This window comes from Ammospiza caudacuta, chromosome 2 (assembly GCF_027887145.1).
Source record: "Ammospiza caudacuta isolate bAmmCau1 chromosome 2, bAmmCau1.pri, whole genome shotgun sequence".
Taxonomy (NCBI): domain Eukaryota; kingdom Metazoa; phylum Chordata; class Aves; order Passeriformes; family Passerellidae; genus Ammospiza; species Ammospiza caudacuta.
This window is the reverse complement of record NC_080594.1, coordinates 48,092,490-48,107,575: the sequence shown is the minus strand read 5'-3', so window position 1 is coordinate 48,107,575 and position 15,086 is coordinate 48,092,490. Positions and strand designations below refer to the sequence as shown.

The window sequence follows — 15,086 nt, the reverse complement described above, 5'->3', positions numbered from 1 at the left end:
GTATGGGAAGTCACTGCCTGATTCTCACTCTCAGGCAAGTAGCTGTTTTGCTTTCCTTTATTCCATTTGTTTTATGTCCTTTTGCAGGGAAGGCTGCTTGTCCCCCATCAGCCCAGAGTCATGGCCCCTTGTGCAGTCTTTCATATGCCACAACCGAGTGCTCATCCTGGACGGCCACGTGCAGCTGAAGACGAGTCTGCAAACCCAGGAGCGACACCTTTTCCTCTTCACAGACCTTCTGGTTGTTGCCAAGTCCAAGTGAGTAAGGCCCCTCAGGTGCTGCTCCTGCAGAGCAGACCTTTTCTTCAGTGGAACATAGCATGGATTTCCAGAATGCTTTTATAGTAGCAAATCTTCCCTAAATCATAAGGAAACATTTTATTTTGACCTCTCCAGGGACCTTTGAAAGCCTCATAGCCATGGAGGAATTTCAAAATGCAACATTTTATGGAAGTATCAGATGTTCTTTCATATATTTCTTGTTTTCTGTCATCTTCTCCACTTTGGGAGTGCAGTGTCACAAAAGACTCATTGGCACTCAGCTATGTCCAACGTGCTAACTTCAACTTCTTGTTTTAGACAGGTCATCTACATCCTGTGGGGTTTGGATAACACCAGTGGTTGTGTTGTAGAGGGATTAGAGGTTTTAACCCTTACCTGGAAGCTGCTTTGATACACACCAGGCATGAGCAGCTGTATAAAAATAGAGATTGCAGGCAGCGCTGCGGTGACTGGCTCTGTAGGTTGTCCTGTGCCAGAAGGAAGGAGCATGGGGAAGGGGAAGCCATGCTGAGCAGTCTGGGTAGTGTTCATGTGTAATCAGGCTTGCTGTTGAGCTCTGATTATTCACTCTACCATTCACAATTAAATCACATTTACAAGCTGTGTCGAGCATGCCAGCTTCATGCGGCATTTTTGGTTTAAGACAGTTTTAGAGGGTGCTTTCACTTGTTGTTATGGGTTATGAAGAAATAATAATAAAAAATCCTGATGTAGCTTCATTCTCTGTTAGGCACTGTGTTGTGGTTTCACAGGGTGGGCAGTCTCAATGTGAATCCTGGGCTTTTGCAACGTGTCATTTTGCTTAAGCAATTGTTTCAGGGGCTTCTGGGAAAAGCCAGAAGAAGTCTGTGTTTTTTGTAGAAATCTAAGCTGTGTCTGTTTGAATCACACATAGTAAACATAAGCCCCCCAGCTGAACTCCCTCACTTGATGTGGTGTGACAACACAGAGGATATTTTACACAAAACACGTTCCGCTGTGGGTGGGTGGAGAACATAAGGATGTTATGGGGAAATCTTGGTGTTCTACCAGCACCAGCAGTAACAGCATTGTTCTGTATTGATTTTTGTCTGTTGCTGGTTTAGGGTGGAATCCACCTCACCTAATTTCAGCTGTAAAGTGAAATACTTGCAACTTACATACGCTTCTGGGTTCCTCTTACAGTCACTGAGGCAAAACCAGCTCCTGACTGTGGCAAACTCACCTGTGCTGAGAGAGCATTGATAGTTGGGAGTCTCTCTCTCTGTCCACTGGCCATTCAGTGGGCATGGTCCCCTAGCTTAGCTCCTTAATTGTAGAGTAGTCCAGTCAGGAGGGATAGAGCCCCCTTCCCTGGTCAGCCTGCTGAGCGCAAGCTGTGTTAGAGCCCCTGAGCTGCGCATTACTGCACGTTTGGCTGGGTCCCAGTGGGACTATTTGCATAGGAAAGCACTAGTTGGTGTAACCGCACAAAAATCTGCTCCCCAGGGAGTAATAACAGCTCCTACAGCATGTGATTTAATGTGGTGAAGAGAAACAATGTTAAAAAAGGTGGAAGAGAACAATTTGTGCTTTTGCATGTGAAAAAGAGGGGGGAGCAAGTCTTTGCTAGGAATGGCAAAAATAGTATTTTGAGTGATTTTACTTCATGTATTTTGAAGAACTAATTGGGATGTTCTCTCTACAGCTGCCCTGTCAGCAATTAAAGCATCAGAGCTGTCACTAATGAATGCTTCTTAAAAATCAGCATTTTTAAAGCTGTCTCACACTAAAATGCCAATGCTGATTCCTAGAAGGAAAACCCAAGTGTGTATTTTGCTATGTGGCTGTGACTCTTGACTGCCATTGACTTTTTAATAGCTGGTACAGAGTCAAAGCAGTAAGACTAGCACAGAATTAGTGATACTGTTGAATCTGACTTAACTTCAGAATTATTCCTTGTGAATAATTCTGTCTTAAGTAGTTTTTCATCTTGGGGCATATGAACCCCTAAGGTATCTTTGGTCCATCTGGGCCCATTTGGGTGGGAGCTCAGCTGCAGATGACCAGTCACTGCACAAATGGAGCTCATGTACAGTCAGGCTTTGGATGGCCAGCAAATGGGGACAAGTTTTTGCTAAAGAGAACAAGTGTCTTGTGTCCTCTGAGCTTGCTGAGTAAACTGCTTGTACAGGACTGAGCTCCTGCTTAAAGGCAACAAATTGGCATTGCTCCCATTGGAATTTGTCCATAACTGGTCCATGTATGACTTTGGACAAGGGGCCTGTGGGTTCATTTTTTTGCTGCATTCTAATAATATCTGAAATACAAACTGCTACGGTTTCCTATGATGCATTAGACTAGTTTGTAAAAAATAATAATGATACTTACATGCTGTGCTCCTCTGCTGTCCTGTCCATCACTACCTTCATGTGAGGGTTAAGTCACAAATGAAAGTTTTTCTAACTAAACCAAAGTCAAGTATGTAAAATGTTATACTCTTTTCTATGTATTGATTAGATTTCTTACAGAGAGTGTATGTCTTTATTTGTCAGAGTAAATATTACAAGGATCTGTTAGTTCAGTGATCAAGGTGTCTCACATGTGTTTTTGTGTGAGAGACACAGAGAAATTGTTTCCTTTTTCTCCTTTGTGATGTACACCTGCATACATATACGTGCCTTTTAAGGGTGTTTTCCTGAAGTGGCTGGACATAGAAATGAATGGCTGAGTTCATACATGGAATTATGGCAGCAATCTCACAGTAGATCCATAAATGCTTTTGTCAGATAATTCAGTTAAGGAGATTAGCAAATCTGGAGAGAAATTAATCTCCCATCTGTTGTCGGCTGCAAGGAATCCAATTGTAAGCGAAAGGAACTGTGTGTACTCTGCAGAGGTGGCATAACTTGGGGTGTGCCAGTATCTACAGCACTGGTCTTCATGATTGTTCTGTTGATTTCAGTTGATTTGGAATCTGCCTGATATTCACAGTAACATTTGCTAGGGGACTTCCTTAAAAAATATACAATACTCATTAGATTGTTACTGCACCCATTTTTAAAATGTTCTGTCATGTTTCTTCCTTAGTCAGCAATATATTGATTTCTAAAGGTAATACTTTGGCATTTAAATAGAAGACACATGTTTCACAAATGCTAAGAAGCCATGGATTGCATAAAGGACATGGCAGATAGGGATAAAATTATACTTCAGGCTCTTTAGATGTTAGTGGAGGCTACTGTTTCAGCACCTCTGGAAATCAGGCCACTTGAATACTGATAATAGCTGAAAGCTGTGACTAGGCATGGCAAACAGGGAAGAATATACATCAAGCATGACTGGAGAACATCCTTGTGTTTCTGCCAACACCCTGCTGACACCTGCTACTGGCACTGTAGGGATCTGACTTTATGGACTGTAAATATTAAAAAATGAAACAGCATGTAGAGTGTTCAATGTACTGGGTAATGGCAAAAAGAAGTTGAGGAGAAAGGGAGGGTCAGCAGATTGATTTGGTGGTGGAGTCAGACCAGACATCCATTTATTAACATCTACATTAGTATTCACAGCTGTATTTTTTGGTAAATCTACATTTTCACAATTAATTCAGTGGTCAGCCAAAATACAGTTATTTTTGTATTATTGACAGACCTTACTTGTTGCATCATAAACTCATTTGTTAACAAGCATGTTGAAAGGTGCTCCCGTTCTTTAAGTTTCTCTTTAATTGGGTAGCAAAATGTAATAAAGAGAGGTGAAATGTGCAGCTGATCAGGAGACACCATAGCCTTAGGTTTGATAAATATTGATGGTTCTTTCTTGACCTTCCTCTGAATGTGCTGCTCTGTCCCACCACACCTGTTAGCACAGTGTCAGCTGGAAAACTCAGACCAGCCAGGTTCATCTCTGTCCTCTTTAAAGCCACAAGGGTCAGGTGCTTTCATGTTTCAGGCTGTGTTAGTTCTGTCTGTCCCAAATCAAATACCTTGTAAACGAGGCTAATCTCAGAGAAGGTAGTCCATGTGTGCCAAAGCCCTAAGAAACTGCTCACCTGACATATTTATTTATAGAGCACTAATCACTGTGATGCCCAGCACTGTCCCTGTCCACATTTGCAACACAGTGGTGAGCTGATGTGCTCTTGGTTTCAGGGAGGTTTCTCCTCCAGCCTTTCCCTGCTGGCCCAGGAGAACCATAGCTCAGGTAATTCTGCAGGGCTTGAAGTGAGTGGCTCTAGCAGTGCTACAGAGCTGGATTGACTTCAGGAATTTTTACTTGTTTCTCACATTGCACTGCCACTCACTAATCCTACAAAGGAAGGACACTTAAAAAGAGAAATCTATTGGAAGAGTTGAAGTTAAAATGTGAAATTCTGTAAATTTGACCTTTACTCAATTTTTAGCTACATAAAACATAGGAAGGGCCACGTTTTTAAAAATTGGGCAGATTATGTCTCTTCCTTGTAGATGAGTAATTATTTTGAGAATGCACAAGGTCATGCCTCATTCTCCAGGTGATATGTTCCTAAAGCTACCATGTGGGAAGTTTATGAGGGCTGTGTGGTGACCTGTGCTATAGTTAACACAAATAGCAATTTTCTGCTTGTTTTTTCTTCAGGTTTGCTTCATTTGCCCTGGCCTAGTTGTCACTACTTAAACTCATCATCGTTTTTGACCCTGAGACTAAGCAATAGAATTGTATTGTGAACTCCTCAATGGCATTAAAGTCACTGAAAGCAGAGTCAAATACAAGTGGCAACCTTTGCCTCATAGGAAGATTTGGAGGGCAACTCTAGACATGGACAGCTTTCCCCCAAGAAGGGGGATGTCCAGGGATGCCAGAAGCAATCTGTTTATCCCATAAATAAGAGATTTGTTGATCCCATTGAAATGAAAAATTGGTATGTTTTTATATGCAACCCAATAAAACATTTTCTTCAACTGAAGCAGAAGAGCTTCTTCTATCAGCTACAGTGCAAGCCTCACATGTGCCTGAAGGAAGGAAAACTCTAGTTGTTTAATCTGCTGTCTGTGTTTTCATGTGTGTGACACACCTGTGAATTTCCACCTGCAGGTCACACTCTCATTTCAAGCTGAAGTGCCAAGCGCGTCTCTGTGAGATGTGGACAGCATTTTGTACAGAAGAAGTGTGTGAAGGCAGCACAGACCCAGACAGGTCCTTTGTTTTGGGCTGGCCCACCACAAACTGTGTGGCAAACTTCAGGTAAGAACTGAGATAGATTTTATTTAACAAGTTACGTAGATGTTTCTAGGCTGACATGCCAGCCTATCACAGATTGATTGAGACTATCACAGATTGATTTCAGCACCAGTGAATGTGGGGAGCAGGAACTTAACTGATTCTCAAACCAATTCCTTCTACTGCTCTGAGCGAGCTGCCCTCCATACCTCATCTTCCATCTCACTTATCATTTTAAAATTTGAGAAAATACATAATTTGAGAAAGCACTTTCTGTGCTACAAACTTGGTCAGTGAAAATTACCTTTTTTTGCTATAACTCGGCAAATACCTTGGCTAATTAATAAGATGAACTACAAATATTAAACAGCCAAGCTAATGAAAGGATCAAAGACTCTCTTATATGACAATTTTAAACAGAAGGCCATGTATTGGAAGTAGCAGAAAACTTACAGTGAAATAATGACCTTCGTCCTATTTATCTTTTTTGATTTAATTGTGCCAGAGAAAATGTCAAAATTCCTCTTAAAGCAGAATCTCTGAATTTTAATATCAAGAAAAAATTTGGCTGTCTTTGCAGCATTGACTGTAAGACACATCAGGGCTGTAGAGGTAATTTCAGTGATTAGGATAATTTTAGTCTCAGCAGGAGGGCTCTTTCATTGCTTTGGATGAGGGGAGGGCACCATCCCCCTGAAATCCCAGCTGCTTTGCCTGAGTCTCAGGAATCACATTTTCTTCTTTATCAACACAGAGCAAAAGCTGGAGTATCTGGCTTAATTTCTATGTCCCATTGTCCATATCTAAGGACAATGTTGTCTACAAATTGCACTCTCCTGAGCTGGTTGTGCTGTTTGTTTTTTACACATAATAGTCCCGAAGCAGAGATGAAATTTTCTGTTGATTTTCAATTGAAGTCTTGCCAGAATTTCAGGAGCTCTGCTCTAAAGACAGTATGTGATCCTTTATAGATAACTGAAAGTAGTTGAGTAAGAAAGCAATAGCTTCAGTCAAAAACAGCTAGAGATTTACAGAAGTGAAATTATTTGATGTCTGGTACAAAGAAAAATCTAAAGGGCCATGCGTGAGTGCATAGATGTCTGTCCAGCAGAACTGAAACAACCAAATCAGAATAATTTTTTTAACATTATAAAGTGCATTTTCCTCACAGCATCAGTGAGTAGGTTTGTAGTTCCCTAAATGCCTGCTGTGTAAATTTGAAAAACTAGATTTGCAAAAGCAGCAATGGAAATAGCAGTTACATTTGGGCTGGGATTTAAATCAAGAAAGTTGAAGCAAAATTAGGTTAGATTCCTTGAACTGTCACATTATTAGCTATATTTTACTGGACTGCTTTTTATCCTTCCTAGGATACACATGAGATAAAGAGAAATGAGATAAGCCTCAAAATGTCCAAAGTTAAACCCTACTAAGTGCAGTGGACTTTTATGTACTTTGTGATGTGCTGACAAAACAAGTAATAAATAGGAATTAGAGTGGAAAGAAATCTGTGTACCTGAGGAAATACCTTTAAACTTTTGAATTAAGCTTTTTTTTTAAAGTGCCTTCCTCTTCTATTTGGACATTACTTTCAGAGTTCAACACATTTCCTACGAAATTCACTGGTGAAGCTTTACCTTCTGTGGCAAAAATGGTAACTGGGGCTTTGGATCGCCCTGGCAGGCTTCTCAGCTGACTTTTCTGAGAAGCAGACTTTTCATTCAAATCTGGGTAAACCTTTTAGGTTTTATAGGTATTTATGAAACTGCAATCAAGAGAAGGTGCATTCCATTGTTGTTTCTAGAAGGACTGTTTTGGTTTTAGAATGAAGGCTGATTTGTCCTGTTTTTCCTTTAATTCTTTCAGGTCTGCAGAACAAAAGGAAACATGGCTGTCTGTTTTGCAAAGGTACTTTATTACATGGTCTCTAAAGACACTGGAAAGAGTCCTGGTCTAGACCAGTGATTCCCAAGCTGTGGTGCTTATGCCATCATGATAGATAATATTAAGAAAAATAAAATTTCAAATATTAAGAAAAAAGAATCTCATGTCTTCTCCCTCAGTAGATGTTGTGTGCTTTATGCAACAATCCCTGTGCAAGGAGGAAGTTGCTTCTCTGTGCTCAGCAGAAAACTGGAGCAATTCCTATCACGCGTTGTTCCTTCCCAACACAGCAGCAGGAGCCTCTGCCACCATGGCTCAAGTTGAGCCTGGAGCTCTTTCCATTGTGGTGGCATTCAGGCAAGCCCAGCTCAGAAACCTCTGCTCTAACCTCTCTGCTGCTCAAGGCTGGCTGTATTTTGTCCTGAAAAAACATGCCCAGTGCTGGAGGGTTCTGTTTTCTGGTTGCCCAGTTCTTCTGGTTGAGGCTTTTGTCTTTACCTGCTTCTTCAGAGTAGCTGGGTTGTTTAAATCATCCTTGCTGGGATGATTTCCAGTTCACTGTTCTCCTGTTCAGTCCTTGGAACTAGTCTGTACTGATGGAACTGATTCCAGTAGGAGTCTGTAGTGCAGACTCAGGCATCACAATGATGGGTAGTTTTAGCTTGATTTTTTTTTCCCATTTCTTTCTCTGCTGCTTACTCTGATTTCTGCAATGAACTTCAGTGCAAGAGGGCATTAGGGGGTGCCACAGTCAGCCTCCCTTCCACACACTGCTGGATACTTTCTTGTCCTCAGAGATCTTTCTACTGCAGCACGTCTGCAAAACATCTCCTTCTTACCAAGTTACTGCTTGATTGCTGTATAAACTACGTCTTGCTATTTATGTGTGCAATATTAAAAACTTACTTGTTTTGTTCTTGTTTTGTCAGTCGGATAAGAGAAGAGAAGGAAAAGGACAATCCTAAAAGCATCCGCCTGACGATAATTGCAAAGGACGTGGGGACTTGTGCATATGTAAGTGTTCTTGAGCTAAACTGGGCTCCAAATCCACATCACCTAGCAGTGCTAGTCACCTGCAAATCCTTTGCATATTGAGAGGTTTCCTTTGGTTTGCTATCTCCTTTAAGGATTCAACCCCTCGAAAAGTCTTGGCATAGACAGCCCTGTTTGTTCCCTATCTTTAATATACAATTTCTGTTTTAAGGCAGTGTGCTTGGTAAGAAATACTGGTTCTGGCAAATGAGCTAAAGACGAGAGTGTGAAGTCCCAAGAAACACCTCTAGTAGAATTTATGCATAAGCATCTCCAGAAATGTCAGTTACAGTTGTTATATTGTTTATAATAATCTTAAGTCAGTAAATCAGTGTATAAGAGCACCCCAAAATTGCCTTAAGCATGTTAATCATCAAATAATAGATTTTGGTGGATTTATAGGCGAAGAGTAGATAGTAAAGGAAGGCCACCCATAATGTGATTTGTACCTTTTTGACTATATAACTTTTAACCAATTTAAGCTAAATTCTTGTATGTAGCCAGTTCCATAGAGATACTCTAGCATTCAGTGATAGTCAAACCATCAAACCATTCTTCCTCTGCTTTTTGTAATTTCTTTCTAACTGTGCTTGTGGCATCTGTATTTCAAGCTCAGAATCCTAAGGAGCATGGACAAGGGCATAAGAAGTTTTCACAGAAGTTAGATTTCACTGTAAGTCTTTGCCCAAAAATGACTCTCCACTTAGAACTCTATATTTGCATAGATGTAAGCATAAAGGAGTCTGCCTTTTTCTATTTTTTTTCCCCCCAGAAAAATCATTATTAAGTTAAACAATGACAGAATTGCCAGGTTGCTAAGACAAAAGTTAATAAGCAATACTAATAATTGTGACAGTTCAAATGCAGGACTGCAGATCAAGGTCTGCTCAGGTGTAAAAGTCTATAAATCATACATGCACTCAGGTGTTGTAGTCTTGTGCCAGGGTTTGTTGGGGCTTTCTGCAGTGTCTTTTCTCCTTAGCTATAATTAGCTCTTGTGCCATATATGGTCCCTTGATGCTGACAGTCCTAGGAACAACACTCTGTAGTCTAGATATTATCAGTAATAGAACAGTAGAGGAACAGATGGAAATTTTGTGATGCACATAGTTCTTATGGTGCTGTGGTTCCTGTGCTACAGCAGCTGCAGACACCCAAGAATTATTGCATTTTTGGACAGTAGGGAAGGCTGAACACAAGGCACAAACTGTATTCTAGCCAAGAGCAAAACTTATGCAAATGTCCTGACCTACTCCTGAGAGCCAGATGTCATTGCTTCAGGCAAATGTTAAATTTTTTATGGTATGAGCGTTCAGATCTGTCCTGAAGCAAGATACACAGTATTCTCACTACTTTCCTTTCATTGCAGTGGCAGCTTGTTACTGCCAGGGTCTTACACAAAGGTACAGCTTAGATATTTTTAAAATGCAAACTGTCAGGGGTTTGTTTCACCTGAACTTCTTATGGCCAGCATAAAAGTGATGTGCTACAGGGTATTGCAGACTCTCTTGGGACTGGCAGTAAACATCTCCATCCCAGCTCTGCTGCCTTCTGTTCTTTAAGGTGGGCCTGGGTGGTTTCCTGCAGTGCGCTTGCCTTGGTTCTGCCAAGCCTTTGGTCTGACCATGAAGCAGCTGCAATCCACAAGCTGTGTGGTCCTGGTGGCAGAGCCAAGCCAGCCTCTAACAGGGCTCAGTGACCTGTGCCTGGTGAGTGGGAGCTGGCTGGGAGGCCAGGCCAGCATGGGTGTGGTGCTGTAAGCGTTGGAGCAGCCCATGGGGTGAGGCACGGAGCACTGCCCTGCAGGACAGGAGCCATGCTGCTGCCAGGCAGCAGGTGCTGAAATCTCCCTCTGGAAGGACAGCTGTGGGAAGTGGCACTTGGGCTGACACAGAGCTTGGCATTTTGTGCTGGTCACTGTAGCTGGTTAGAAAGTGGGGTCTCTGCTGCTCTGTGCTTTTCCAAACTGCCTATCTGCAGATTCAGGAGGATGCTGGAAAGGTCTTGTTTTAACTGGATGGAACATTTCCAGGAGGAAGTGCTTCTGGTACTAAGCCAAATCTAGCTTTGAGAAATCTATATAGAATGTGGGAAAGGTTATGGGGATGAACAGCCTGTGTACAATTCTTTCTTACCACAGAGATCTTCAGTTGAAAAGGACGGAAATTAACAATTGATATTTCACTGAAAAAAACTCCCTGAAATGTTTCATTGAAACTTCCATGCTTTTAAATTAATCAAACCATTATTCTTCCCTTATGCAGTGTCTAAAAGTGCTGTTAGTGGTTCTGACTTCTTGCATATTTTAATGTGGAAGTCATGTCCCAGTAATTGTAATACTCTCTTCTGATTGAGCTGTTGGGGAAGCAGGAAGCAAATATGGAAAGTGTGTGACAAAGCAGAGGAGTCAAACCCTGGTTTCAGACAGCTGGACCTTTATCTATGTAGTATAATTTATTTATCAAGTAAAATTTTAACAGGATATTCTCATTTTTTCTAACAATGAATTATGCAGAGCTACTGCACTACTCAGATACTCTTTGCAAATCCAAAATTTTAATGCCACTTTCCCCTTCTCTTTTTTTCTGTTCACAGTCAAAAACCCTAAATGTAACCAATGTTGATACAGCAAATGATGTCATTCTGATGGCTTTGCAGCAGCTGGGAATTAATGTAAGTCCTTGCACCAATTTTAATGAATCTTTCTTTGTAGGTACTTTTAACAATCAGATCTTCCCTTGCACTTTTTCCAAGTTTTAGGATATGAACATTAATGAAATCCTTTAACATAGTAGTCCAGAGTTGTTGAAATGCAGCAGAAGTGCCTTGTTAACATACAGACCTCCAGAGATTATCAAGTGCCTTAAAATTTTTGAGTGAGACTCTCATCCCTGTAAGGGATCAGTCATGTTTCAAGTTACTTTTATATCAGGTTGCTTTTGCTGATGCCTAAGAGGAGATACCTTGACACAAGGAGTGAGAGTTTGATAGAGCTCCTTTTGCATGCTTCAGTGTGAGCAAGAAGCCTGCTGGTCTGCCTGTTAGCTGGTTTCAGAGTGTGCAGACATGCATGATCAGCTGTGTCCCCAGATTGCACTGCTCCCAAGTGTCCCAGTCAGGTATTCTGAATATCCGTGGACCTCTGGAGTTATGTAATACACAAATGTAACTAGTGATTGCGTGGAATCTGAATGCACCCAATTTAAACAGTGTCCTGAGACTGTTTTGGAGAAAGGCTTTTACAGAACTTACAATAATGCAAGGTAGTGTACCAGATAGATGCAGTGATCCCTGCTAGATCAAGTGCTGCCTCAGCTGGCTTCCTTTGCCCTAACCCAGACTAGGTAGTGCCTCAGGTGTGGTAGAGGATCAGTGCCAGGGACAAGAATTCTGGCTTCTCACTGTGTTTCACAGCATGGCTCCAACCAGTACCAGTGATCATCATACACAAGCTCCTGGTGACAGCTTTTTAGCTGGTCTATCAGCTTGCTGTTTGGGTAACAGGATTTTTTAAAATGTTTTACTCATGATGCATACATTCATCTCATTGCATGGAATCTGACAAGTCTTTCCTTACCACAGCCCTGAGTGTGAAGAGTTAAATATGATGAGGAAAATGCCACTGTTATGCTTCCCTGGGGCTTCTGGAGACTCACAGCAAAAGTTGGAGTAACCTCAGGATTTGCCTTCCCCAGCATCCATTATCCATAATTTACACAGGCTTTTAATGCAGGAGTCTATTCTGCTGGCTTGGCGTTTCCCAGGCACAGCAATTTGTGTCTGCCCATCTTGTTATGGCTCAGACATCTCATTTACACCAGGGCTGGGGCCCTGGCTCAGAATCCAGTAGTCCATTTAATTAAGGAATCTCTGGAGTCGATAGAGGGATTGTAAGGTGAAAAGGATAAAAGGTGAATTAAAATTAGGATTTTAATTGCAGATTGTCTCCCCTGCTCTGCACCAAAAATCAGGAGACTGAGTGCTATTACAGCTGCAAGTCTTTATTGTGATGTGCTTCATTTTTACCCATTTTACGGGAATCATTTGCGCTTCCTCACTTTGTGTACAGAAAAACCAGGAAAATGGTAATATTTAAAGAGAATACTTGGAGATTAGCAGGACAAGGAGCTGGTTGGGTTTCAGCATTGTGTTCTTTTGTATGTACCACAATCAACCTTTTCCTCCTCTTTACGTTTTTATTTCAAGTAGAAAAAGAATGAAAGCCATATGAAAGATATAAAACCTTGCCTGCAGAATTATTTGCCCAGCTAATATACTACATTTTTTACTGCGTCTTTATAGCAGAAAGCTTTTTTTTTTCATTAGAGGCGTATCATAAGATTAGCAATAAAATCAAACAAGCTAAATAAATTAAGCTGTAGCCTGCATATCAATCAAACACCCAGCCCCCTGGTAGGATTGTTCGGGCTGTAAGGAAGCTCTGCCTTACGTGCTGTATCAAGGTTTTTTATTTCCGTCCACAGAGAACCACTTGAAAGGAGCTCCATGACTTTTCAATGGCACTTATAAAAACTACATTTCACATATTGTGTGATTAATGGGGCTATTACTTTGGCTGAGTTCACTCTGGTTTAACACATCAGGGTTTTTTCCTCTGTGGTTTCTCTGGTGAAATGACAGCTAGCTCGTGCAAAATGGCATTGATCATCTGCTCCAAATTATCAAGTGGGGCAGAAAGAAGGGCCTTGGGTTTCTCAGCTTTGTAAGTACACTTGCTGACTTTTCTGGGACAGTCACATTTATCCTGACAAATGGCCTCATAAAGCCATAAAGGACAGGATTTGCAGTCAGAGATGAGCAGTCTGCCTCCTGCAACCATGCTTAACTGGCCCTTCCCTTCCCTGCTTCCCCTTCACAGCAACGAACCCTTTCATATATGTCTGTGAAAGGAAAAGCAAATACCCTTTCTTGTGCTCTTCAGCTGTATTTATTTGCTCCTGGCTGCTTGCCCCAAGGCATCAGGGATGTCTCCAAAGCCTATTTATTTTCTTTCTGCCCCCTGCTAACTGACTTAACAGCAGTGCTAATATGGGCCAGAAAGCTCTGTCAGTCAGAGAGCAGACTGCAAAGGCTTTGTTGGGTGTATCAGCATTACATCAGGTGCATGCAGCAAGTAGGAAAAGTCTCAAAAGCCTTAGGAACGCTGGGTGAAGGTCCAGAAAATGCAGGATAGTAGGCAAGTCTGTTTGAAAGGAGGTAGGAATTAACTTTGGATCTAAGTAAATGCTGTCATGAGGTATTTATTTCTTTTTATAGCCAGAAAACTTTTTTATTTTGAACTATTCTGATTTAGTAGTCTCACCAAAAAGGGATTGAAGGTAAAATAGATCACTTTTAATGCAGTGTATTTATCCACCTTTTTTTGGTACATTTATGCTAAAGGCAATATTTAGAGCTCGCTTTAATTTGGTTTGATTTAAATGAGAGGTTTTCACAGCTTTTCCCAAAAACATCACATTCCCCAGTCTTTTGAAAATGGTCTCTTTTGATGTAAATTTATCCTCTCTACTGTACACTTTAAAAGAGGGCTCAGTAGTCTTAAAACACCATCCAGCAGTCCCAAGCCCTTCCACACATAAGGGCTGCACAAAAAGGCTGCCAGCGCCCTACAACAAGATTTTGGGGCAGCACTGAGTGCCAGGAGCCTGGGGCTGCCACCCTTGCCTTGGCATCATTAGCGTGGGCTCACGTGGAGGTGCTCCTGCCCTGTGCTCCAGTGTCAGTCACAGGATGCTCTCAGCTCACCAGCATGAGCTCCTCCTGCTTAGAGATGTGGAAAAGCTGTGGAGAGGGTGGAGCAGAGTAGTGAGGGGGTCTGACATCCATCCCTCTGCTGCCAGGAGGCGCTGCAGTCCGAGGGAAAGAACTGGGGGCAGATCTCCCCCTTTTTCTTCAGAGATGATGGGCTCCAGCACCTCTCACTGCTCGGAACTGAGCCCAGGTCACATAAACCACACTACATACGACAGACACACTGCAGGAATTTTGCTGGTGGCAGACTTGGGCACTGCAAAAGTAAAGGGGATTCCTTTGACCCTGCTGGCAAGGTGCAGATTATCCTTATATTGTGAGAAACTTTATCTGAGAACCTGTCCTTAATGGCTGACAAGCTGATTCTTAGTTTTGGTTTTAAAGGGCTCTGAAAAAGACTACAAGCTATGGGTGATTTCAGGAAGAGAACATGCTCCTTACCCTCTTATTGGTAAGTTGTTGACATTGTTTTGTTTTTCAATATTCACTCAGTTACTGCTGCTGTAGGGACCAAGAAATAGAGAGAAGACTAAAGTTCAGCTTCCTCTTTTGCTTTGTTTTTCCTGTTTTTTCTCTTACTTCCCTATCACATGAGTTTGCCTCTCTGGAGTTAGGGAAATGGTGATCCTTTGTTTTGAAGAGCAGATGTCTGCTTGTGTCACTAAGAGGTTGAAGAAGTTCATTTATTTCTGCCCCAGTTTTGCTGCATGAGCCCCAGAGTTTCTGCAGAGTTGGCCTCTCAAGTCACCTCCTCTTCTGGAGGTTGTCCAGCTTTCCCATATTTCTTCCTACACCTCCATAGCATTGTCCCCTCCTCAGCAAAACTCAGCAGAACTTTGAGAAATGATTTTTCCTTCCACAACTCAAGTTAACTGATTCAATCCTTTCCAATCCTGTATTTCTCATTTTAGCTGACAGCTCCTCTCTGATTAGGAGCAAATTAGTGTTTATTAATT

The 15,086-nt window shown here is 41.7% G+C and overlaps 1 protein-coding gene across 1 annotated transcript in view; it reads left to right on the top strand.

Moving 5' to 3' along the window:
* Nucleotides 1–15,086, top strand: part of ARHGAP20 (Rho GTPase activating protein 20) — a 56,494-nt gene that overhangs the window by 27,665 nt on the left and 13,743 nt on the right. Inside the window, exons 3-8 of the mRNA XM_058800160.1 lie at nucleotides 88–258; nucleotides 5,317–5,466; nucleotides 7,309–7,350; nucleotides 8,256–8,340; nucleotides 10,954–11,031; nucleotides 14,515–14,581. Of these exons, the coding sequence (XP_058656143.1) occupies nucleotides 88–258; nucleotides 5,317–5,466; nucleotides 7,309–7,350; nucleotides 8,256–8,340; nucleotides 10,954–11,031; nucleotides 14,515–14,581 (593 nt within the window). The remainder of the gene's footprint in view (nucleotides 1–87; nucleotides 259–5,316; nucleotides 5,467–7,308; nucleotides 7,351–8,255; nucleotides 8,341–10,953; nucleotides 11,032–14,514; nucleotides 14,582–15,086) is intronic.